The 26,493-nt window shown below is 38.4% G+C and overlaps 2 protein-coding genes and 1 long non-coding RNA gene across 4 annotated transcripts; all 3 read left to right on the top strand.

Annotated features, from left to right (window-relative positions):
* Positions 1-253: 253 nt before the first annotated feature.
* Positions 254-6,704, top strand: LOC140225115 (uncharacterized). 2 transcript variants are annotated; one of them, XM_072302740.1, is made up of 5 exons: positions 254-763; positions 3,005-3,104; positions 4,019-4,117; positions 4,936-5,094; positions 5,710-6,704. In XM_072302740.1, exons 1-5 carry the CDS (start codon positions 423-425, stop codon positions 5,785-5,787), a joined length of 777 nt encoding a protein of 258 aa, XP_072158841.1. In that variant the 5' UTR covers positions 254-422; the 3' UTR covers positions 5,788-6,704. The 2 variants fall into 2 exon arrangements, with proteins under 2 accessions (XP_072158841.1, XP_072158840.1); XM_072302739.1 differs by having other exon boundaries at positions 4,936-6,704.
* Positions 6,705-18,556: 11,852 nt separating this feature from the next.
* On the top strand, positions 18,557-20,015 carry LOC140225117 (uncharacterized). The gene is made up of 2 exons (XR_011900279.1): positions 18,557-18,772; positions 19,291-20,015. It is a non-coding gene; the product is annotated as an uncharacterized lncRNA (long non-coding RNA).
* A 3,670-nt stretch (positions 20,016-23,685) lies between these two features.
* LOC140225116 (uncharacterized) lies at positions 23,686-26,435 on the top strand. Its single transcript, XM_072302744.1, has 2 exons — positions 23,686-25,016; positions 25,986-26,435. Exons 1-2 carry the CDS (start codon positions 24,574-24,576, stop codon positions 26,107-26,109), a joined length of 567 nt encoding a protein of 188 aa, XP_072158845.1. The 5' UTR covers positions 23,686-24,573; the 3' UTR covers positions 26,110-26,435.
* Positions 26,436-26,493: the final 58 nt, after the last annotated feature.

Genomic DNA, 26,493 nt, shown 5'->3' on the forward strand with positions numbered 1-26,493 from the left:
TCCCATCCGCGGATGTGACACCCTTAGTTTCTTTCACCTTGTTTTCATCCGAGTTACACGTTGAGTAACCAGAGCAAATTTGTGTCTCCTTGAAGAAGAAAGCATGGTGGAAGAAACCAAGGGTGTCACTTCCGCGGTGGGCGACGTCAAAAAGTTGACTTTTCAAAAGGCGATATCTCGGCCAATTGAACGTAGAAAGTTGCTGTTTGGGATCATATTATTTTTAGCTAATCTACAAGAATCAAGTATCAAAACTCGATTCCGTCACCAGCGCAACTGGCCCATTCAAGCTTGTTTTTAAATAAACCACGTTATTCCTTTCACAGTTTCTAATTCCAAGTTCTTTGCACGCGACGATCATCTCGGAATTGGAAGCTCGTCACCGAGTGATAATCATTTGCATAATATCTATTACGCAAACCATGGTTTTGTTCTACTTTCTGCCTCCTGTCGTCACGTTCCTACTCAGCCGTTCACCATCGCGACGGTTAGAGTATCCTGTGGGTGTGCCGGACCCACTCTCACTCATCGGGATCACTACGAACAACCCTACGCGGGCTTTCTTATACTCCATTGGTTGGGTCTCCAACATGGTCCAGTACTACATCATGAACTTGGGAAATGCGCTTATTTTCATCTTTTTGGACTCCTTGAAGACGGCGTTCCTCATATGTGGACATAGTTTAGAAACGCACGGTCGTGATGGTTGCCTGAGTTGGCATCAATTTTTGAGTGCCATTAAACTTCATCAGCGATTGTTCAGGTGAGCGCTTAAGGAATGAGGTATAATTTAGGCAGCGATTGAGGCGTTGGATGCAGAAAAGGCATTTATTGGTTTTGGTGTTTCAGAATCTCCACTGCTAATTTGTATTTCAGAGAGGAAACTTTTGGCTGGATTTTCTAAAATTTAGAGAGCTAATACAAAACAAAGCTTCATATTTCTCAGCCGCATAGACTCAGTAAAATTATGAGAGTTTCCAAAAGATGCTGCCAAATATTGAGGCGTTGGATGCAGAAAAGGAATTTCGTGGTTTCAGAATTTCCAGGGCTAATTTTTATTTTAGAGAGGAAACTATTGGGCGAATTTTGAAATTCTACGTTTTCAGCATTGTGATATCATGAGGGAAATTCAGGAAAAGTTTCAACGAATTTCATGAATTTGCGTCCGTCCGAATGGATGAAACGTTGGCGGATATTCTAAGACTACGGAAACAAAAATGCCCTCTCTGTACAAACCGCATCGAATCTTCCAAGAAGAGTTCATCGCCTCAGAATGTTATTGACGGATCGTTTGTGATCTGTCTTAGAGACCCAAATAATTATCTGCTCGATAGCTCATCCGGGGATTGAGCAAATCAAATTTATTAGTCCGGATGATGATGGTGGAGGTGTAATTACTCCATAACGCGCCCTCGATATTGAACCTACGTGCACTTGCAACTTGCACTTGCACTTGGTTTATAGGACATTTTGTCAACGATTTTTTGTCCGCGCACCTGTTTTTGTCTAGTGGTTAACGTCCACGCGCTTTTTCGGCATGGGAGTTTTGGTCCCTTTACGAAAGTTAATTGGTCCACATGTGAACACAACGACAATTACTCACGACGTCTTTGAATGAACCTATGTAATGTCTCGGGAGAATGTCTCGCGCCGCGAGCGCGCAAAGCAAAGCGCATTGGCCCCTACAAACCTAAGTGGATACTTCAAGCGTTGCGCAATGCGTGAAGTATCCACTTAGGTTTGTAGGCGCCGCGCCGGTGCGCATTTCTCGCTATCACGCCGCTCTAATATTGAAACTTGCGGAGTCAACGTTTTTTAACTAATAATTTTGAAATGTTCACACACTCTGCATGGATTATTCTCTTTTAAATTGATGGGAAAAAATATGCGTTAGAGGAAATTAAAATGTGTTGTTTGTAAATGTTAAGACAGTTCCGTGTAAAATTGGATGATTTCCAAGGAACTTAAATTTTTTCTTTTATCTTTGTGATTTTACTGTACTGCAGTGTTATGTACCCATAAGCAAATGCTCAAAATTGGACTCATTTGACTCTATAAGATCGATGTACAAATGGTTTAAAACCAAAGATTGCGAGATTCTTGTTTTTTTTTTTTTTTTTCATTTTTATTCATTTTTCTATTGATTCTTTTAACGCAACTACGGCTCATTGAGATTAATATCGATGCCATCGCTTGGGAAAGGTTACACAAATATTTGCCGCTTTTGAAACTTTGAATGCTTTTAAAATAAAGTAAAATTTTCATTAAAAAAGAGAGGAAAAAAGGTATGCATATATAAGGTATATTTCATATCGAACATTTTACATACGGACTAAAATATAACGCTTGGATCAAGTCACCGTTGCTTATTTGTTGACCAAAAAATAGTTGACCGAATGTCCTGAAACCTGCAGATGAGTCCGCAAAATAATTTTATTCATTTTATTTTTCTGCTTAATAAATAAAAATGTAAGAAATCGGATAGACGAGGCTAAAAACACATAAAAATGTTTCGCAAGTTATAAGACGGTTTTAACCCTCTTCTCAACCGTGTTAAAAATAGAATTAACAACACATTAAAAAATTGATTTTTTATAAAAAAAAAGAAGAAAAAAAGGAATTGAATGTAATTGGGTATTTTTAGACGTTGCAAGGGAAATCCGTTTTTTTCAACGTCTGCAGCCATTAATATCCTTCAAAATTTAAAATGAATAATTCTTTGCCTCTGATAAATATGAGAAAATACTTCCGTCCAAAACCCATATCTCTATACAATCAGCATTATTTTTGATACATCTACCTCAATTATTACCATTATATCTTTGAATTATTCAGTACTATTCCGACCTTTTCGCTAATGGGATTCTTTGAGTGGGGAAGGTCCCTCTTCCTTTTAAGCACTGACAAAGGACATAAAGGGCCTGTAAAGGGTCACTGTAAAGGGTCATACCGTCGTATCATATTTGAGTTTACTGTTTGTTTCTCTATTCTATTCCTCTTTCAGATTAACTTCAAAAGTGAAGCACGTTATCGAGCCTATCATTGCCGTGACCATAAGTGGGACCGCTTCCTATAATGTCATTTGTGCATTATCAATTTCTCAGGTATAATTCAATCAGGTTAAACCTGAACCAAAAGTTAATAATTTTCGAGCGTTTCCCCTGTTACGCCTTGAGATTCGTTCAACAGCGACGGAATTTGGCCCAAAGATTGCCTTGTCAGGAGTTATGCCTCGCGTCGTATCCATAACTGCAATTGAGTGGTGTCAATAATTTTGCAGAGTATTAAAATGGGCTCATTGTTTGAGTCCGAGTTGGACCTGCTGACCAGTTCAAAAAGACTCAAATTGGTACAGATCTCTCGCCAGGACCTTACTTAAGTACATTTGAATGCAGCTCTCTAAACTGAGGAACTCATCCCTCCAGTCTTTCATGGAACTTACGATTGTTCATTATGTACCTCTGATTCTATTTCTTGGTTCATGTAGCTTTGTTTTCTCTGGAGAATAGTGTGGGTCCAACTCTATTTTACCATCCCCTCACTTTGCATTTGATCCTTAATTGTATTGGGTTTTTATTCTCTTTACAAACTTGATGTTGTTATTTAAGCTTGGATGAAACGGAATAGGAAACCTAAGTTCTTAGAAGACCTGCGTAATATATTTTTTTTTTTTTTTTTTTTTTTTTTTTTTTTTTTTTTTTTTTTTATGTATACAAGTAAAGTCAATGCTAATATACCTTATGAGTCTCTGAGCAAGAGACCAAGAGACCTCAAAGCAAGCCATGAAGAAGAGTGCTAATCTTCTCTTAATTTATCGACAAACAATGCGCTTAAAAACTTCGTATGCACCATTGCACCCACTACATCATTCTTGCGTATGCTCCCTTGAATATGGATATTTTTGATGCATTTCTTTAGGCGGAATTAAGTTCTTTTACAACCAAAAAAATAATTACCAGATTCAACAGCAAAAATTATGTGGAGTATGCTTGAAAGTCAATGTTTCTGAACTGTCCAGGGATTCCACGCTCAAAATATCAAAATGCTTTTCGGTGGTGTGGTTATCATTGTCATCAGTTACGTCCTCTTTGCCGAACCGGGTTCCACTGCTCACAAAGTAAGAAATGAAGATTTTTTCCTCACTAATGCTAAAATTCATTATAACTAAACATAAATTTTATCTTTGATCTACTCTTAAGAAGTTTTGTCAGACCGTGCGAAAGAATCAACACAATCAAAAAACAAATAATCACGTTCATAAATTTATATCTAAACTAAAATTGCCAATGAAATTCTCCCCTGACTCTGAGTATAACAAACATCGATCGAACAGGAGCCAAGATAGCACTTTGGGTTGCGTCCGCCATCTTGAATTTTAGAACGTTGAAAATTTGACTGAAAATTCGAGTTTCCCAGAAAAAAATACCTACCGGTAACAATGGTCAAAAATATCGAATGTCTTTAACAATAATTGGTAGGACAGGAGCACAGATAAAACTTTTCTTCAACACACGTTCATTTTGATTCAATTTCATGTCGTGGATTGTAAATTAAGTCCCTTACACTTCCCTAAATATAAACTATTTAGAGGTTTTGGCAAAACATAGCGTAAGAGAAACTCTTCAAGGCATTGTAATAAGCCATACAAATTTAAAATTGGCCCATTAGTAAAGAACCTTAAATGTTCAGTTGGTAAACGCAAATGAACTTTGCAAAACATGATCCGCTCAAAAGTTAGAAATACGTTTACACGGGTGACATGATCCAGAAACGAACGGCCCTAATAGTCACACATTAGTCCTGCTGACATCTTTGCATTTTCAAAACCCCCTTCACTACATAACTGATTGGTGGAGTAAAGCAATGGACTTTATTTTCATATTGAAACTGCGCGCGCTAAATTGACATTTTTGTTTCTTATTTTGAAAAGTATAGGCTGAAGAAATGGCGGTGCGCATTTACTTCAATCAAAACTGGGTGGCGCAAAGGTGCAAGTTGACTCGGTACCTTCCACTCATGATAATGCGATCGAACAAACCGGTCAAATTCCGTATGTTTAACTGTTGGGCAATGACGTCAGAAAATTTGGTCAAGGTGAAAAAATCATTTATGTTCATCCATACCTCCGTGAATTTCCATATGAAAAGAAAATCACTGAATATTCATCTGAATACTGGACTTTGGATAATCGTAAATACCGTATCGTTAATTGGAGAAAAGGAAAAATATTCTATTACTCCTGTGAACCTTGCATACTCCTAAAATTGGAAGGAATAAATGACATAGTTATATGAATTTGGGAAACAAAGAAATGAGAAAAATTGATGAGTGCCCATCCATTCATTTTTAGGAATGCAAGTTGTGCCTCCTCAACAGCCACGTGTGACTGAACTTAAATGGATTGTATCATTTCTTCTTTCATTCTACTCGTCAAACTTAAAACTAGGTAGATCTTCACATTAAAATACTAGTCGTTCAACCTTTACTGTCCACAAGGCATTCGAATAATGCTTCAAAGCATGAAGCTGTTCCGTTTTTTACCATGAAATAAAAAATGGGAGGAAATTATGTAGAATTAAATGGAAATGCTGATTCCGGTAAAAACTTACTAATATCCAAAAATCGATTCATGCGACTTGGAAAGGATTATAATCTCTCAAGCTCTTCCCTCCTCTCTCATACTGGATTTTTGTTTTTGTTTTGTTACAGTACTTGCAGTTAATGTATAGTTTTTACGTTGTTTTGGAGTGTGTAACTTCAAAATATGGAAAAGACGCTCATCCATAATTTTGAAGCAACTTTTCGTGATTCAGTGTGAGTACAGCTTGATGGAACTGATTGCGCCGTCAATAACGATGCCTGTTGATCAAGAGAAGAATCGAAATGAAACTGACTAAACCTAATGTCCAGCAATTTGTGTAAATAATGTATAAAATAACAGTTGAGACTCTAACTGTAATTTTTTTATCGGTTTTCCCCCCAAATTTTTTCCTAAACTGTGCTCATGATTATTATTGATAACCATCATTATGTGCTAAAGGATGCTCTCGGCATAACTATTTACTTCGACGATAATGGAGTACAATCCCTTAAAAGATTGAACGTAAAATATGAACCAACGAAAAAGAATAGACGAGGAAAGTTTCAGCCACCGAGCCAACTAGACGGCTGTGAGCTACTCTAGGCATTTCTTTGAAAACCGCTAAAATATTGCTCATTCCTAAAGGTTACAAAGCTAACGGATATTTTGGTAACAAGTAACACATGTCTATAACTAGTTAAAGATTTCAGCCAATACAAAAGCAAAAATGAAAAAACAATGCAAACATCGTAACATATCTCGAGATTCTTTCATTGCTGCAACCAACCAGACTCGCAGAAAATTTTCCAGGCTCGAAAATCTATTAAATGAAAGTTGGTTGAGGCTCTTCTGAGTCGCGCTTTATATCGCGCACGATAGGCAATCGTGTTTTGTGACACTTTGTTGTATGGGGAAATATGCCCGGGTTTTTATTAAGACCTGAAATACAACATAATGCAATGTGGCGCGGCGTGACAGCAGCTCGAAACGCGCACCGGCGCCTACAAACCTAAGTGGATACTTCACGCATTGCGCAACGCTTGAAGTATCCACTTAGGTTTGTAGGGGCCAATGCGCTTTGCTTAGCGCGCTGGCCGGCCGCATGCCATGGCGTATTACCCACGTTTTCTTCTCCTTAAAAAAAAAAAAAAAAAAAAAAAAAAAAAAAAAAAAAAAAAAAAAAAAAATTAAAACCTTTTGGGATTTTGCTTGCAAGTTTGTACCAAGTAAGAACCAGTATGTATGTAGTTCTCAAAACAACGAACGGAGACAACATTTTTCATTTGCTGGTGCTTTCTACCTCAATTTTTGGGGGGATTGCACGAGGAAATCTACGTTCTTAAATCAGGGATTTGGTGTTGATAGCCACGGTCTGCGGCATCTTGTATACTCTACCGTGCTAAGGAAGAACACCGTATGATCCATTAGGCGTTGTCAAATTTCCTTTGATGAGACACGAATTTCCTGGTAAACTCATGAATATTTTCCTTCCCATTTTTCAGATAATTTTGTTCGCAATTTCAGTCCCTGACAATTTCAAGGAAAAATATTCCTTTCTTTCCCCGAAAATAAACATTTTATCGAAGGAAATTTGGCAACTCTCGAATGTTCACACGACGTTCTTCCTAGCACGGCAGTACTGTGGTCATTGAATCCAGGCCTTAGTAAATATGAATAACCTATGATTCATTAATTCATTATGCATGACTCCCGCATACAAGTATGTATAGTTCGGGGCATTTTTCTATTTTTCCCCTCATGCGTCTTGCGTCAAAAAACCTTTACCTCTGTTTGTTTGCGCCCTTTGAGTGGCCTTATATTTCATTGTTTCAAATTTGTATTTATTGATTGGTAATCGTTAAAAGGAAAATGCACTCTTGATTGCACTCCCAAGCGCGCTCACCGGAAGAATGCCTCGCATAAAAGAGCTGCAGCACAACTATCCGGAGGCTAGGCAGTTGACCGCTTGCATTAATTTTTCTTCATTCCTTTCAAACGAAAAAAAAAACTTCGGCCTCTTTGAATAGCTACAAACTCAACGTTACGTGCATTCAATTTGACCCCTACTTGCCTTAATGTTCAATTTCACCTATGCATGACTAAAATCTAGGGAACATGTGTACGCCTAGATTCATTTTACTCAAACGACTCCTACATCCAAATGCAATCCTGAAACACAAAGCATTGTAGGCACAAAACACCGAGAAACCAAAAATTATATTCATAGTATTTCCTTAAATATAAAGCCTCCATAAGGCAGATAATTACATCAGTTAAGGAAGCCTTAATATTTGAGGAACGGATATGAGTGCAACCCTATTATTTGTAGCATAGAAATGTTCCAATCCTCTCTATAATTGGACTTCATTTTGCAATTAGGAACTATAAATTCCGGCCCGGTTTAAAAACAACGTATGTGCCATTAGTTTACCTATGCACATAAGCGTTTTTTCAGATGAGCCAGATTTTATAGTTCCAAATTGCAAAGTGCAGTCCAGTTCATGGCTGTGACTCGTGAAATGGACCGAATGAGACAAAAAAGACCAACTCTTATTTGAATAAGTTATTTTCAGGAGGGAAAAAGTCCATTTTTGTGCGAGCCTTAGCTTGCATAAATGGACTTGCTAACTAAAACTCATCGATGAATGTACCTGTTCCCTTATGAAAACAACTGATTTATTTTGGGAAAACCGAGTACTGAGTACTTTTTGATTCTAACGAGCCGCCCTCTCTGTCAAAATGATAAAATAAGGAAAAGCATCTTACATGTCAAAGTAAGCATCGAACTTTATTTCGAATCATTGTGCCTTGTGGAGGAATAAAATTTCAAAATTATTTTTCTCGGTTCGACCTTCATGTGACCTAGTTCCTCCCTGTAGAAATTGGTCCAGATGACTCAGCCAGAATTATTATAGATCTTCAGCTGTCGGGCCCTTATTATTGACGGAGGGAAGTGAGAAGCTCATGTATTTTCGAATGTTTGTCTCACCGCAACAATTTTTGTAGCCACTAATGTTTAATTTTCATGATTGTAATTTTTATTATTATTTCAATATTCATGATTGTAATTTTTATTATTTTATTTACTATTCATACGCGGACATTCCCCAGATTCTTCGTCTTAAAACTTACAACTCGGCCAAATTAAATACGTTTAATGTGGTATTTTATTTACAACAACACCTCCAAATTCACCATGAAACGAAAGAACGTGATTAATGGTGTTGCTCAGAAACTCCGTTACTTAAAAGTTGTGACTGGTATTGGCTGCGTCAACTATTACATGATTCCGTGTAAGGAGAGAGAAATTCAGCAATAACACTTTAGATCCTCATGTGTGGTTGACAATTAGCCCTACCTCCATACCACATCATTAAATACGGTATATCATGACATGCAAGTCTTTCAGTATCGGGCGAGACGGCTACGCTCAAAGTCCAGTCAACACAGCCATGACTACGAGAAAAAATTCTACGATCGTCCGATTAACCCTATCCTAATGCCAACAATTATCCTGACGCCAGTATCGTATTTTTAATGTAGAATACAGTTAAATTTAAGTCCACAAACATCTGGAATTCAATGTCAAAAGGCAAGACTATCACACTAGCTTTCACTGGATTCTTCTGGTATGTAATTTTCTGTGATCACTTCTCAATTATTATTTCAACTATTAAATATATTTTCTAGCCATCAGCTTCGTAACTACAAGTGACTAGGCCCCAGGCCCATCGCGTCGTGGGGTTTGTCATCTTCATGGATGCAAAAGTTCCACACGGATCAACCCTTCCCTTATAAACGTGTTATTATATTTATTCGGACGAACTACTAACTAAGGTGCGAATTCAAGCAATATGATATGATGTTTTTGCATCAGAATTTTGTGTGGTACACAACTCGTGCAACGAAAGTTATTGGAAGTAACTAATGAATTTTTTGCATAAATTCAAAGTTCCTGCTCATAAAATAGCCATGGTATGCTGGAGTTAAATCGCTTCGCAACAGACAACAATTAAAATAAGCCACTCTTTATCTCGGCCGGCCCTTTGGCTCAGTTGTTGCAGGTTTGCTTTTAAACACTTTGAACAGCATAGTACGGGGGAGAAACATTACTCTGCTCGGTTGAAAAGACTACCAATTCGGTTTTAGGATCGCGGTTTGATTTACGAAGACTCTGGTTTTCTTGTGAGCGGGAATTTCAATTTCTTAGTAATCAGTGTTATTTTAAAACGACAATACCTAATTATGAATTGATTTTAGTAATTAATGTTGCGTTAATTGTGTTTTACTTACGTACAATTTTGAAAGGAGAGCCGTGGTAATCAGAATGATTCAAGCGTGTGATACAATTGCAAAATAAAGTCCATATTAATATTATCCTTGTGACACTGCCGGTTTTGCCGGCCTTACAATGGCTGTTAGTGTGTTATTCTATCAGAATGTGTAACATTCCTTTTTTTTCAGACTGGGAAAGCGTTTTCTTCATAATAGATCAGATGAAAAGATGACGCTCCCTCATGAATTATCCATCCTGAGAGCCGCACGAAAGCTTAAATTCACTTTGGATGGTGCATTTTCAATCGCCAAGCCTCGCTACAAATGGTCTTATGTGTCGTTGACCCTCCTATACCATTCTTCACAGATATTAAGTGAGGCCTTGCTTGTGACCGACATCGCAAACAATTTTGTTCTTACACCCGCCACCCTTGCGCGTCACATACATTGTGTATTAATGCCTACGGGATACATTTTTCTTGGAATTTTGTCCCATAAAAGGAATCTTTTAATTGAAACCGCTCAGGACGTTAACGAGATTTTGCTTAACGATCAGGTAAGAGTTTATTTGCATTACCTTTTTTATACGTTCTACCGAATTACTTAAAAATATTCTGTTAGCCTTGAAATACAACAAAGAAGGGAAAGGAAATGAGAGATATACATATAGAGGCAAAATAAGAACGAAAAGAATAAGGAGGAACAAGACAGTAACTGAAACATAGAACGAAATACGCACTTCTGCGATTAATCCCGAGATACTCGAACAAATTTCTACGCGCGGTTTTAGGTGACTTCCAGTGGCGAGGCGAGAATGATCGGTTACCGATAATTCCCCATTCGAAGCTATATGGTAAAGAGTCGATTATTAAGATGATCTTAACGAACACACTGTTTATGAATTCTTTCCCATATAAGTTTATGTGGCAAATCAGTCGACATATCTCAAAGCACGCCGCGGTACTCGTGGCTTCCCGATTTTTCTCGAGTGTAATCTCTTGATGCCAGGTAGAAAACATCTTCAACAACGCATTTATGCAGCTAATTCAAATCCGTCAAAAATTGAGATAAGCACTTCTGTAGCTTCACCACTGATATGCAACAAATACTGAAATATACATGTATAGCATCAAGGTTCTCCTCATCATTTTACTCAACATCATTTCATGCTATCCACTTAGTACTCAAATACATTCTAGAGTTAACGGCAAGTAAGTTTACGCATTTTAGCGGCTCTGGTGCTTGCACTAGAGCTGCTATTCCGGACGGTCCCAGCTGGGGAGTATCAATGCAGCATGTTACATTGTAGAGACCGCGCGTTGGTTGATGGGAATCGGCGCCATTTTCGGCTATGTTCCTTGTCATGACTTTATTTTATTGCATACTGTTTTATTGTTAGTCAATGCTATGTTGTGTATTGTATTTTTGGAATCATGGTGATACAGTCAACAATTCAAAACTTGTTTGTGCTTTTATCTCGTGATGGAAAAAATGTACTTTACGTTCAAAATTTGAAAATTTGAATTTTAAAGTTTTCGCGGTTAAGGAAGCTTTAACCACTGGGTTGGAGCTTCCTAGTCATTTACTCGATATCAGCTGATAGCAAACAAAGGTTACCAGGGAAACCGTAAACGTCTAACAACTATCGTGGCCATTGGGGCGATTATTGAAATGATATCGACTTTATGTCGCCGCTTACGACAGGACATAGCCCTATCTTAACTGTGTAATATATCGCAATTCGATATTGTTTTGATTTTTAAAAGGAGCAATTCATTCATACAGTTCCGATTAGTTTTGGCGAACGGGCCCTTAGCCTGCTTAGTACGTATAATCCCAAAACGCAGGAAAATAGATTGTAGGAAAATATTTGCATCGGAAAATCGTAACAATTTTCCCCTAGATGTCTTCCATTCCGGGTACATATTTATTGAAAACGGCGACTTTTTCAACAGTCCTATTTTTATCTACAACATCTAAGTGGCCCTTCATAATCATTTAATTTTGGCCCCTGGCCAGAAAAAGGTTCGGAAATTGCAGTGATTTTGCCGAAAATGCTGAAGTAAGTAAATTTGGGCATTTTTTTTCCTTCTTCAAACTCTGTGGAGAAGCACTTCTCCTCCAGTACATCTATTTTTTTACTTATCTCTCGCAAGGTACATTTACAGAAGGTGTGTTCCAGTATTAACAGTTCAGATTCGTTGTTTTTTTATTATAACGCTTATTTCGGAAAGCAATTATTACATTGTTCAATTCTACTGACTTTCAACACTCGATTATACTCCCGGCAAATTCTGCAGCAGCGTTTCAAATGTTGACTCTAATGCTTCCAACAGCCATCCGATGTCTAAGAGTTTATTCCTAGATTTAGGGATTTTCCGGAATTTCCAGGGATTTAGGGATTTTTCAGGAAATCTAGGGATTTTTTTTTGATGAGGTAAAGTTACCAAAAATCAACTTTTTAACCTCAATTCTAGCTTCGACAATCGAAAACATTTTTTCATCTATATTTTGTAGGCCTTTTTGGCAACACTATTTTCCCCGCAAATAAGCCGGAAATTAAAACGATTGCGTCCTTCGATGTACTTGACATTCAACTGCATTCAACCTGTTAATAATAAGAAATCAACTAATATTCTTTCATTTTATTGGTCTGGATTAGCACTGCTTTCAGAGAGCGCCAAAATTCAAACGAGCCAATCAGATTTAAATATTGCAAATCGCTACATCGAATGACATCATGATTCTTCATAAAAAAATGGCGCTTTTTGCAAAATCTAGGGATTTTTTAAGTATATTTGAGCAAATCTGGGGATTTAGGGATTTTTAGCGAAATCTAGGCATTTTTTTTCTTCCCCGCTAGGGATTTAATATCGGAAGACTGGCTTCCAGTATCGTAGCGTTGATCGTCGCTGATGTCGAAATGGAACCTAATGCCGGACTTACTGTAACACCTCCATTCCTCAATTCCGGTGAGGAATACGTCTCTACCCTTAACTCAATATAAATATACAAATTGATAAGTGAGTGCTTTAGTCTCCTGAAAACAGAATTGCGAAACTTAAAATTGGAGAAAAATGATGAGTAAATGAAAAAATGGAACCAATTGATGGGATATGTCGCATGCCATTCTGACACAAAATATGGCGTCTATCGAATCACCTTAACTAAATAAAATAACCAAATTTTCAACTCTCAAACTATCAACTATCAACTATCAAAATTCAAACTATCAAAATTTCCAACAATGACAAAAATGATTGTAATATACCTATAATGTAATGAAATATACACGCTCTAATCATTTAATTTGTATTACCTTTATGTTATGTACCTACATGTTATACTATTTTTATAATAAATTTTGCCAACATGCTTTTCAATTCAGTCTACAACATTTCATTCCGACGTGGCAATAATGATTTATAATGCCCCTAAACATTAAAATGAATTACAATAGTAATGCCGCATTATAATGTCGTATTATACATCGCAACGATTCATGTCCTACTGATTATTGATTATTGTAAGATGAATTCTGTTTTCTCTGATTGTATGTTTCATACGTGCGAAGCAAGTACGGGTCACTAGAAACGTGGTTCGTACGGGTGGCTGATGAAATTGATCTTCGAATACCTTTTGATGAGCTAGGGAAATGGAACCATCTGCATCTCATGGACAATAAATAGTTGCCGTAATTAAGGTCATCCCGTGATTAAGGTGCCGTGATTTAAGTCATAAATTCTTCATCTAATTCTTGATTCATCTCCAAAATGTCTGCTAAAGCTTTCATGCGCTTCTCCTTGTATGCATGAATGAGCAAATTGGGTATCGAACAAGCGGACACTTTTTGAAAATTTAGATGATTCTGGACAATATCGTACAGAAGTCCACGAGCTGCAGATAGAACCATTACCTCTAGCTCATCAAAAGTTATTCGAAGATCATTCAACAACCTCTTTGACAAGTTGCAAAAACTTTTCGTTAACAATAGTGTCACACGGTACTAGGAATATTTACTATTTAACGAACCTTATATTTCCCTGACTCAGTCCTAAATTATAGAAGTATGCGTTACTTTTCCAGCAATCCAAAAAAACAATTATACAAAAAACCAATACCTACACTTTCAGATATAAAAATGCAAATTTTTTGCAGCCTCGCTAAACGACTTATCAACCAGAGATTTTTTAGGAAGCGGACCTCCAAAGAGCTTTCAAAATTAAAAGTATACAACAAGTGATAATGCCATGTATTCGCCATATCAAAGCCCAATACACATTTATACACCGGCTACGTAAATCTGCTAAGTTACAAAACATGAATCGACAGTTGTCGGATTGTACATCAATGACAAAATGTGTCTAGGCCCTCATTCTTGACTACAACTACTGCCCCCAGAGCCGCTCTCCGACGCCAATGCGTTGGAGCTTCCTGCTTGTTTATTTTTATCACCTCTAACTATATGTTTTTGCATCTCTAGGCATGGAATATACCCGTTTGCTATATACCGTGCAACATTTATCAACTCATTCTTTTAGAGGACCCAGCATTTCATATGTTGTTCATTTTCCCCCTAGGATATCCTCAAAAGTGAAGAGCTTATGTGAACCCATACTTTCAGCAAGCATGACTGGGTCAATTTCCTTTGATGTCGTTTCTGCACTGGCAGTATCTCAGGTATGTTTTCTTCTTCCAAATATGAATTATATCTATAAATGATCTCTGATAAAGTCCCCCTATCATTCACCACAACTTTTTGTGGAGACGAATCTTAAGTGGTACTTTCACTCTTCGTAAAGCCTGCATTCGCGATCGCCTGTTGGGTTTCCCTCTTTCTGGGTAGTCAAAGCCTGTATAAATCAGTCAATGTTTAAAGAGAACACACTCATTTTCTGCTGGGGCCACGAGTAGAAGCTGCCATTCTTATCAATTGGGCTTAAGGCTTATCTAGAAATTGTCAGAATTTTAGCACAGTGAATGTGGATGTAAACATAATGATCACATTGAGTTGAGATCACGTTGAGCAATTATAGACATTTATTTTTATTTTTTAAGCTCGGATGGGTGATAGGCCGAGGTGTCACAATCTCATACTAACTTGGAAGTAAGTCGCAGTAACTGAACCATCTGAAAGTGCATGATGCCTTGCATCTATGCAACACTTGAAAAAAACACTCCGGCCGTGGAAGCCGTACTTACGGGCTATATAGACATACCGTCCGTGTTCCGGGCTCAGAGGCCGAAAGTTCCGAGCGTAGCACCCGGAGCAGTCGAAGTGCTCCGGGTGCTACGCCCGGAACTTTCGGCCTCTGAGCCCGGAACCCGGACGGTATGTCTATATAGCCCGTAAGTACGGCTTCCACGGCCGGAGTGTTTTTTTCAGTGAAAGAATCAACTACATTGTTGCACTATGGGCGGCTAAAATTAAAATTTCAGCCGAAATTATTTCTATCAATTCCTGTAAAAAAGGGAATACCCGAGCCGTCGTATGCAACGTTTTGACCGGCATTCCTATGACACATTCTGGGTGGATTTACCTCGCCAAACGGGATTTGCTGACAGTAATTGAATCAGTACGTGCAAAACCCGCTAACGTCCATTTTTCCAGTGGAGTTGATACAACCATAAAAGTGACGAAAGGACTCGCCTTGGGATTAAGGAAACCTTAAGATGAGTTTAAACGCCACTTCAGTAGTTGCTACCAACTTTGAAAAGTATTATGGACTCAAAAAAACTTAAGACCGGAAAAATGGACTTTGGCGGTTTTCGCACGTCCCGATTCAATTCCTATCACAGTATAAAAGCGTTTGCGAACTGATTACCAAATGTTACTTTCGACGGTGAAACTAACAAACCACGTATCTCGTTTGCGGTGTTTAAAAATCTACGCTCGCATTTTATTTTTTTGAAGTCGACCAAGTCAATATCATTCTTTGAAATTTTCACAGAATTTTCTCCGCACAAAGAGGAAAAATCACAGAAATTTTCAAGACTAGACGTTAAGTAATTTTTCATTTAAAAAATAAAGTATGACAGGAAGTCTGCGACGTCGCAAACCGAGATACGTGGTTTGGTAGTTTTACCGTCGTTATGTTGTTACTTATTACTACTACACCGAATGTTAAACTGCGATTGCTGCAATTTGAAGAACCTTGGGATGGAACACATATGATTTTCAACTTGCAGCAATCTTGGGTGGCAACTCATACTTTGGGCCTAAATTTGGGCACATGGAAAACTTATACCCAAAGTAAGTAGGGAATATAACTATTGCTGTATCGCATTTGCATTCAACCTGAATGTGCGAATGAGAGGAAAAGGAGACAAAATAATAATCCTCCCTGCACCCCGTGGTTTGACCGGTGATTATTGAAACTTCATTATCAATCAAAGACGCGAGCCCCCATTATGGCCCCATCGGTTCTCTCCACTCGCACGATGCACTTAAGGATGCAATGCCTTCCTTGCTATGCAGTGGAGGATTATTATTTCGTCTCATTTTCTTCTTCATTCGCACATTCAGCGGTTTTTCAGAACATTTAATTTGTTTCCTTAATTTCCTGGGCGCGTTTCGAAAAGTGGCGAGGCGTGAATAATCAATCTTCGATATTTCTCCATTTGAAGCTATGGTGAAGAATTGATTATAAAGGTGTTTGTTATGGCAGCACCCTGTTTATCGATCCTTTTCTGCAGGTTTAAATGGCGGAGCAATCGATCTATCACAAAACTCGCCACGCCTTTGGTTTTTGGACGGACGCAACAGGACTGTAGAGGCAATTTTGCCCCATCGTACCTTTTTCTACGCATTCTGAAGATGATTTAAAGGTGAAATCAAACTCTATGGCACTAAAATGAGTTTGTCTTCTTCTTTCCTCTCTCTTGTTTGCTGTTCAGGAATTGAATGCGCAAAACATTAAGATGGTGTTTGGTACTTTCACCACTATTGTAATCGTTTGTGTTTTCTTCATTCTACCAGCCTCCGTCTCGCACATGGTAAGAGTGTAATCATTGTTGAATGTTACAATTGAAAATGCCTATTAATCTCAGCAACCACGTAAAAATGACGACTAAGACTAAGAGTGTCATACGTAGTCTTTTAGATAAGTCAAAATTCTTCTCTCACGACTCTAAGAGTCCGAGGTCGATCCCTGATGCCGCAATAAGCAGGCAATATTAAACCCTCTATCGATTATGACCAATATTTGCTTGCGGTAAAATTAAGTTGTTGCCTAATTACATTTTTGAGTCCCTTCTCTAGCCCAAAAACCCTTTCTTTCACGTGTGTTGGCTTGTTTGTATAATCACAAAACTATAATTTTATTTGAGATAGTGCTTCTCTGAGTTGTTGCAAAGCGTTTTCTCCTAGGAGCGAGGACACCAACAGCAATGACCTCTATTTTAGACAAGCACAATCATAGGGTAATTATTCATGTAGAAATTGACTCAAACTGCATTTTTCTCTAAAATCTTGAAAATTTTCGCCAGAAGATGTGCGTTTTTAGTAAATATTTATAGCTACGGATCTTGAAGTCTCCATTTGAATGTTTTTTATGCATTTTCCAAAATGCAGATTCAAACAAGATTTTCTATAATGGGAAGGGGGAAGGTTGCATGTATCAGCATGCATGCGTTGAGATTTTCACATGTTTTGGTTAAAATGTAGCATACTATGTTGATTTTGATGCATTAAAAATATTAAAGTCTCTGTGGCACGAATTAATTTTCGGTGTCGGATTCTGGAGGACATCGATCTATGCTGAAACTTTCATTCAGTCTCAATGAGTCCCCAAACTCTTCTCTTGAACTTTCAAAAGTTTGACAATCACTTCTTCGAATAAGAAAAAATTGATGAAAATTTGCAACATCATGCCACAAAAAAATGGTTTAATTTTTCCTAAAAAATGAATAAATAATGCGTCGTTAAAAATGAGTGACACTATGCCATTTATGATTAACTCCTAAAATTTGATATTATCCTTTTATAATGTAAAATCATAAAAGTGACGCACAATGCGTAGGCGCAAAGCGGTTAGAGTGTGTACCCTGTACCCCTAGTTTAATACAGCTCGGATACTTATAACTTTCTTTTGATGTCATTTTACATGACTTGCTCATAATTACATTTAATGCAGATTTTTAAAGATTAAAAAACATTACAGGTTTGTATACTTTAATCTAATTTTTTTAAAATTTTATTTGTTCTGTTACAGTATTTGCAATTGCTGTATAGTTTTTACCTTGTTATCAAATCCGCAACTTCAAGCTCCACCAGAGTTACTGAGGTGTCTTTGTGAAGAAAGGAGGTGCAACAGCTCTCTGACTTGCGTGATAAAAAATGACGATAAATCTTAAAGTTTGTTTAAATAATATGCGTGTCTCAATAAAAAGTGAACATATCAGTTTACACTGATATGAGGCAAATGAAACTCAAACGTTCATTTTTAGTTATTGTATAAGACGCAGGGATATGACTAAAAACTGCGATGTCAGCTGTATGTTAAGGAAGCATTACACTGAGGAAGGAACAAAGGTCGATAATCAATCTGAATAGCTCTTTCGAGGAATATCAACTGTTGACGGACGCAAAGATCATAGAAATCGGCCGAGTAAAATAGTAGAATCTGTGAAAAATGTATGAAAATTTTGGGGGGTCAGAGAGCTTTTAGTAATGACTATACGTAAAAATTAGCAGGTAGTTTATTGTTGCTTAAAATCTTCCGACCTCTAGTGATATCAAACTTCTAAACGTTTAGGAGAGAAAATGTAATTTTTACACTTTTCATCGGTATATTCGTGTAAATGATTTAATTCAGTCGAGCGCTTTCATATACTCCTTATACCAGTCAGCCTCAGTGGTGTAGTGGTCAAGGCAGTTCGCTGCCAACACTGAGGTCCCGGGTTCAATCCCCGGAGGTGACTGATATTTGAGGACACTCAATGAGGAAAGTCGAAATCGGGGGGACTGCGGCCCCTATCCGACCCTCTAAATGGCATGAGAAGAAAATGAAGGGAAGAGAAGAAAGTGGCTAAATGGCAGAGAAAATGGCACGAGGGACCACGACTTATTATGGGTAAAAGGGCGAAAACCTATGAGAAGAAGGAAAATGGCAAACTAGAGAAAGAAAAAACTAAACCTAACCTGGATACCCCCCGCGAATATACAACAACTACTCACATGCTGATAATAAGGCTAGAATGGATGGCGGCTGGCTAAGTCCAAGGCGTAGGGGGGCGGAAGTCCCATGGCAACACTCACATGTTTGCGGCTCAAAATGTGGTGCTTAGCTAGGCATACTAAAAGGCGTGGCGACAGCGTAAAAACATAACTCAAAACTCATCACAAGTGTGCGAAGGCGTAAAGCTAACTACACGGCGACGGCGTAATGCAAATGAGGGAGAATGAGAACACAAACACCTGCGACTGCGTTGAGGTGACTGATATTTGAGGACACTCAAATATCAGTCATCGTGACCGTGGATGACTATGCCACTCCAATACCCTGACCCTTCGAGGTAACAGGGTGCGGGAGGGACATGGTCACCCAGTAAGTAATCCGTCTGCACTGTTCGACTGGGTTGTGAAAAATCGGTAATCACTCGTAGTGTGCGCGACTGCCAGCGCTACCTATCAGTGTAGATTGCAACCAGGCCCGCCACAAGGAGGGGGATACTGGGTCCTTGGTACCGGGGCCCGGGCCCTGGAGGGGCCCGTGACGCAGGTGACAAACCACTACGAATTCATGTGTAACCCTTGTCTCGTAGGGAAAAGTGAAAAAATTACCCTAAAAATTCCGCAAAAGGTGAATAAAGTTTCAAAAACACGCTAGGGCACTATAAAATTTTTCTTACTTTTTTAGAGATTTTCAAGATTTTGAGTATATGTAGAATGATATTTTTAGTAACTGTGTTTCATTTTCTTCCGTTGTCGGATGCTAAGAGGCTCCTTTCTGGGCATCCTCGACTTCAATGGCTTAACTTCCTTGCCATAGACGTACGAAAGGGGAGTCCAGGGGGGCCCGGCTCCCCATAGAATTGAAAATTATCATCTGCCCCCTCAAAAAAAAATTTATAGATGTTTTGAATGCAACAATTCGAAAGTTTTTGGTGCTGAAAGTAAACAAAAAGGCGTAATTATTCTGCAGAAATTGATGGAAAATCTCCATCATAAGAGCTTCATAATGCGTCCAAATAGATTTAAAATTTCAAAAATTTCCCGGGGGAGGCCCTCCGGACCCCCCCCCCCCCCCCTGTGCTAGGGGCCCGGGCCAGAAAATTGGTACCAGGGCCCGAGATGGGATGTGGCGGGCCTGATTGCAACAACACAGTCCAACTCGGTGGAGGCATGGCCGTGCTCCGAAAGCCCGTGCTCTGCAGCGTCTGCCACAGTCTTTGATAATGCCTTCCGTTGGCTATCAGACGGCCGCTGAGCCTTGCGGGAATATAGATGATACTCAAATGTGTCAATAGTACGAAGATATGTTAAGGAGCACGGTCCGACTTCGGGGTGCACGACGGCAGTTGCCAGTTGCCTTGGCCCCTTGAGGGCGCCTCGCCGGCCAGCCCGGCCTTACTTACTTACTTACTTACTTACTTACTCCTTATACCGCAAGCAAAAATTAGCGGACAAAAATAATGGCTCATAGTATTTTGAACTTTAAGAGAGAAAAATCAATTTTTCTACTGGCTATGTGACTGAAATATATTGATTTTCACATATTTGCATTCATGGAATTGATTTTTAAAGTCAACGATTAGATACATCGACCTGGTGTATCGAGTTCCTGCAATTTTTTACGGCAAATCAGGGGGATATTCCAAATGTAGATTGCTTACTTTCAATTTATGAATGAATAAAGCATCGGATATGGCTGAACTTTTTTGCATGACAAGATGCTAGAAATAACCAATGCAAGAAATGTTTAAAGCAATTGCATTAATATCTAGTCAATTTCTTTTCGAAAATTTAAGGGGATTTACAATTGGTGATTTGGCTATCATAGCCCCAAAATACCTTTATATCGACTTTATTTTTCAGGATTCGGACAGAATTATTCCTATTTTTAGCTTAAATTATTCAGTGGCCACCGTTCTTCAAGAATCTGATAAGCTTTTGCTTGAAGCAGATCAAAAAAGCTTAAACTCGTTCGAATGACTTTCTACACGTTCACAATCCACGGTCTCGTCGAGGTGCGTGGTTAAACTCGCAGGGTTGGATCGTGAATTCCTTTCATGTGCTGCTTAGGTACCTATTAAAATATCTGTGAATGAAAACTACTGAGGTTGATATGCACGAGTCAATGTCGCGCTTTATCAACACGTTGTGTTGAAGTTCACTGCCGGTTCTTTCTTTCCTTCATTTCTTAATTTTATTTCTCCTTATTTATTGAAATAATTCAGGCTTCAGAATTTTAAACCTTTTATCAGGCCCTGATTGACCTATGCATCCAATTCGTCACCCAATATACCAAGCCATCGAGGGAAACTTAAGTTCCATTCCCGTTGCGACTATATTTACTACGAACCTGTAAATAAGTTATTGAACAAAAGCTTACATTTTGCAAAGCAGTGTTCCCAAAAATATTTTCTGGACTTCCCCGAACAAATGTATTCCAGATTTTGGAGTATGCTGAATTTTGTGCTACAACGAAAAATTGTCTGTGCTGAGGTACAACGCATTCTGGAGGCAATTTGGTTGATGGACTTTTGGGATTTTTTTGGATTTATACTTCCTCGGGATTGAAGCATTGCTCGTCTCCTTGACGCAAAAAAGCTAATGCTGCTTTCCTACAATTCACAGTGGATTTATATTTTATTTGCTATTTCACGTTAAAAGCCCTAGAATTTCTGCTCTTTTCTTTTGAACGGTCCGTTACTTTTACACCCTTTGCACATCCTTGCGCTCACCAACCTTTTATAATCTGTCGTAATCATGTGACCAGTCATTGTAATCACGCATAAGCAAACTCTGATCATTGTTGATGATAGCCCTGTGAAATAATCAATGTCAATTAATTCAGAAATAGGAAATAAGGTCTCATTCGGCTTTAATTGTGACCATGTCGTACTCTTGGCTGGTGGAAGTGCCATTCACGCAGGTAATTTGGCAACATTGAAATGTAGTAAAGTTCTTTCGTAAGGAAAACGAGAACTGCGGCATCGCCGTGGAATCGACAATTATCATGACTCAGTATCTCTTCATCAATCTCAAATATGTCATGACGTAAGGTCAAAGAGGACTGACGCTCAAGCTTCAAAACATCGCAGTTGGCCAATCGCATCGACTTGACTCGGAGGAGGAGACAATCTCCATGATCCATTTCCGGTTTGTTCATTTTTCTTAAATAATTCGAAAAGCAATATATAAAAGAGGGGGAGGGCACATTTGACCGCGCGAAGAGAAGAGAAGGAGCTTTAGTCCACAGGTGCTAAATTAGCAAAGCGGCTTTTGTCGAGTTGGGTCGGAATACTGATTTTAATATTTTGACAGAATTTTTCTTATAATGTCCTAAAGAAGAAATTGGGGAGCGTTCATAAATTACGTAACGCTGTTTTTGTACCTCCCCTGCCCTCTTACAGCTATTTGGAATGCAATCCTTAATCCCTTTTTATAATTATGTAATTCTTGACGGCCCTCGCTTCAGATCCCAAATCTTGAGAGAAAATATTGAATAAACAGCTAGATACACTTTAAAGTATTTTCAATGAAACTCGGACAAATAACGTCGAAGAAAGATGACGATATTTTTATAGTTTGTGCGGCTTGTGGAGGTAGGTACATTGCCAGTGTCGTACCTCCCGGTGAACTATTGTTCTGTTCTGTTTTTAAATATTGTTACAGACTGATGTAACAGTCCAGATGACTTGACGTATTCATTATTCCAGAAGAAGATATCATGAGCCCTAAAAGCTTGGACGGAAAAATTACGACTAATCATGAATTGTTAGTCTTAAAAACTGCGCGGCAATTCAAATTTCTCCTCGGAGAAGTTTATTTGATGACAGACCGAATAAACTGGCTTTTGGTGCCACTAGTGTTACTGCAGCATATTTTGCAGCTAACAGGTGGGATTCTTCTTTTAACTGATGCCACCAATACGCGTTCGTCTGTGATGCCGGCGGATGCTCTTGCTCGTAAAATGCATTGCCTAATAGCGCCGGTAGGCTACACAACTCTTGCAATTTCTTGGCGGAAGACTAGCATGATGATTGAAATTGCCGAAGAGGTTAACAAACTTTTGCTAACCGACCAGGTAAGCGGCTTTATGGTTGTTTAACCCAATTTCATCGCAGCAGATTAAAGGGCACCTCCAGCTAAAGTGAAAAATTATCAATAAGTAGCACGACACATAATGCACTAATAACATAATCAACAAATTAAAAGGATCACTGCTTAACCAATCGACAATGCTAACACTGCTTTTCCTCAATTTAAAATGAATATATATGTAAGACCATCAACGACCTCTACGGGTTCTCTAGGGTCAAAACATGTGAAAACATGTTGGCACTGAACGTGATAGAAAATGGGGAAAGTAGTATGAACATAATCGAATGATATAATGAAAATAATCCCCTATGATGATGTGCATCGAGACACTAGCTGAATAAAAATGCTGCCATTTTTAAGTGTTATCCTGAAATTGTGATTTTTATGCAACGGGAATTCTTATAAAGAAAGAAATACATAATCAGTAAGCAAGATATTTTTCCGTACAGGCGAAATAGTTTCAAGCAAAGTAGATTTTACATCTTTTTTTTTTTTTTTTTTTTTTTTTTTTTTTTTTTTTTTTTTCAAAGCTCTTATGATGAGGTTTTGACCTGACTAGGTTATTTCGCCAAGCTAAATAGAAATTAAGAGTTTTCATTGACTATGTAGGGAAAGTGCGTTACCGCCAGATATTCCTGCGCTTTTTTTTCAGCCAATCAGACACCCGAACATCATTTCTTCATTTTTATGGAAAATATCTGGGATATTGAAACCACATGTTTTTTTTCGAAGTCAGTCAACTTTTCGGAAATCATGTTCTTGGCTGACGGCGTTTTTTGACGTTTTTATTGATGTATTAATTTGTTCTATTTTCTCCAGAAAACATAACAGATCTTGCTTTTTGAAAATCAATTTTCTTCCTACCGAGTCGATGTTTTTGACTCTCCATCAGCTCTCTGGTCAAAAACATTGATCCAAGTGTTTCTTCATTCTCGAGAAGTCAGTCGTGAGCATATCGACGGTGAAACTATCAAACCACGTATCTCGTTTGCGGTGTTTAAAAATCTATGCTCACATTTTATTTTTTTGAAGTAGACCAAATCAATATCATTCTTTGAAATTTTCACAGAATTTTCTCTGCACTAAGAGGAAAAATCACAGAAATTTTCAAGACTAGACGTTAAGTAGTTTTTCATTTAAAAAATAAAGTATGACAGGAAGTCTGCGACGTCGCAAACCGAGATACGTGGTTTGGTAGTTTCACCGTCGATATACTTCTGCCGAAAAGTTGACTGAATTCGAAAAAAAACATACGGTTAGGTTCCCAGGTTTCTTCCATAAGAATTGAAAAAGTGGTCGTCACGTGTCTGATTGGCTGAACGAAAGCGCAGGAAAATCTGATGGTTATGCAGGCACTTTCCCTATATTCAATTCGGACTCTTATTTTCTCTTCGCTCCAAGTTGAAAACTTATTCCTTCAAGAAGTTACTTAACACATTCCTTCCGGATGCAGTTTCCCATTTCAAATTCTTTGCGTGCGGCAATCATCACAGACTTGGAGAATCGTCACCGGGTAATCATCATCTGTGTAATGTCAGGTGCACAGCTCATGGTTTTGTTCTACTTCGTGCCTCCTATCCTCAAATTCCTGACCAGCGCTCCGTCGTCGCGACAGCTTGACCTCCCACTGAATTTGCCGGATCCGCTCTCTCTCATCGGGTTCACACCCACTGACGTATCACGTGCAATAGCCTATTTCATTTGCATCCTCTCTAATATGTCTCATTTCTACATCGTTTACCTCGGGAAATCGCTCACCTTCGTCATTATGGATTCCCTGAAGACAGCATTCTTCATCTGCGGACAAAGTTTACAGACCTTTGGTCATGAAGGGTTCTTGGATACGGAACAATTTTTGAGCGCTGTTAAGCTGCATCAACGTGTGCTCAGGTGTGTTTTACCATTTACATACATACATACATACATACATACAAGTCGCTTTACAGCACTCCCTCGCGCTCTACGACTCCTAACCTCCACTGCTCTCTTTCAAACCACAAATCTTGGGGGATTGAGCACCTCAACATTTCTGCTTCAATCCCGTCCCTCCAACCTTTCATTGGGCGCCCTCTGCGTCTTTACCATTTACATACTCCTTCAAATTTTTTAGAGAATTTTATTCGCACTTTATTATGGTATATTTGAAAATTTGGAGGGAGACTATGAAAAAATGAATTGTCCACTAGAGGATTTTTGGTACACATACAGACATCAAGCCGTTTTCACAGCGCAACCTTGCGCTCTGCGACGCTCAATTGCCAGGCAATTGGCACCTCCTGATCTCCTCTTTCACTTCTTGTCGCTGCTAGGGCAACCGATCGTCTGCCATCCTTCGCACATGTCCATACTAGACCAACTGCTTGGACCTGATAGCGTGCACATAACATCGATATCGTGATTTTGTGTGATTTTTGGTAACATTTAAATTACTTAACGATATTTTCCTTCAGCACGGCAGCTTACTGATAGGGAGGGACCCGAATAGTTGAAATGTCATCGACTAAGTAATAACATATTTTCGAAGCATATAACGCATATTTAACGCATTTCAATGCATAATGGTATATTTCCCCTTCATTTACACATGCATTAATACATGCAGTATACTACCCTCCAAAAATAACATAATATCGCGAGATCTTTCCTGGACGCTACACGTTCTAAATCCTGAACCAACTGTTTCTTGGCCCAAAAAAAAGAGGCCACATTCCGAAAATTTAAAAGTTTAAAAACTGTTGACAGCTTCAAAATCATAGAGAATTACCCAACAGAACTCTGGCAATTATTCAGGCAGGTATCGAACATTCAAGAAGATCAAAGTATTCCACTAATGAATGTTTTTTCTCTCATATTTTTCAGATTGTCCTCAAAAGTGAAAAACGCCGTTGAACCCTACTTCATAGTGAGTTTGACAGCGTCAATGTGCTACAATACAACTTGTGCATTAGCAGTTACTCATCAGGTATATAATAATGAGTGCTGAGTGCATTGTGTGCGTTCAGAGTAGACTTTTTCACTCTAAACTTTTCCCCGGGTGAAGTATGAATTTCATTCCTGCCCAAGCTATGCTGCACTTAATGTTCCATGGACTCATGTAGAGACATTTTTGGTGCATCAATCACTATCGTGTATCTAAATTGTCCTCGAATAGCTCAATAACAGAATTGTTCAAATCATTTTCTCTTTTCTGTCGAAAAAAAAGGGATGGGAAATACATTCTCTACAGGTAATAAAATTAAACTTGTCAAGATTAAGTGGGGCTAAGCGTAATTAGCCTCTTCTATCTAACTCAGAGCACCCTCTCAGCGATTTCAGTCACCTCGCATAAAAAAAAAAAAAAAAAAAAAAAAAAAAAACTGATAAATTC

The sequence above is a fragment of the Bemisia tabaci genome, chromosome 7 (assembly GCF_918797505.1).
Source record: "Bemisia tabaci chromosome 7, PGI_BMITA_v3".
NCBI classification, from domain to species: domain Eukaryota; kingdom Metazoa; phylum Arthropoda; class Insecta; order Hemiptera; family Aleyrodidae; genus Bemisia; species Bemisia tabaci.

Coding starts and splice junctions, on each gene's coding strand:
- LOC140225115 (XM_072302739.1), top strand. CDS start 423: ATGGTTTTGTTCTACTTTCTGCCTCCTGTCGTCACGTTCCTACTCAGC. Junction 764..3,004: donor CTTCATCAGCGATTGTTCAG/GTGAGCGCTTAA, acceptor TTCCTCTTTCAG/ATTAACTTCAAAAGTGAAGC. Junction 4,118..4,935: donor CGGGTTCCACTGCTCACAAA/GTAAGAAATGAA, acceptor TGAAAAGTATAG/GCTGAAGAAATGGCGGTGCG.
- LOC140225116 (XM_072302744.1), top strand. CDS start 24,574: ATGCAGTTTCCCATTTCAAATTCTTTGCGTGCGGCAATCATCACAGAC. Junction 25,017..25,985: donor CTGCATCAACGTGTGCTCAG/GTGTGTTTTACC, acceptor CATATTTTTCAG/ATTGTCCTCAAAAGTGAAAA.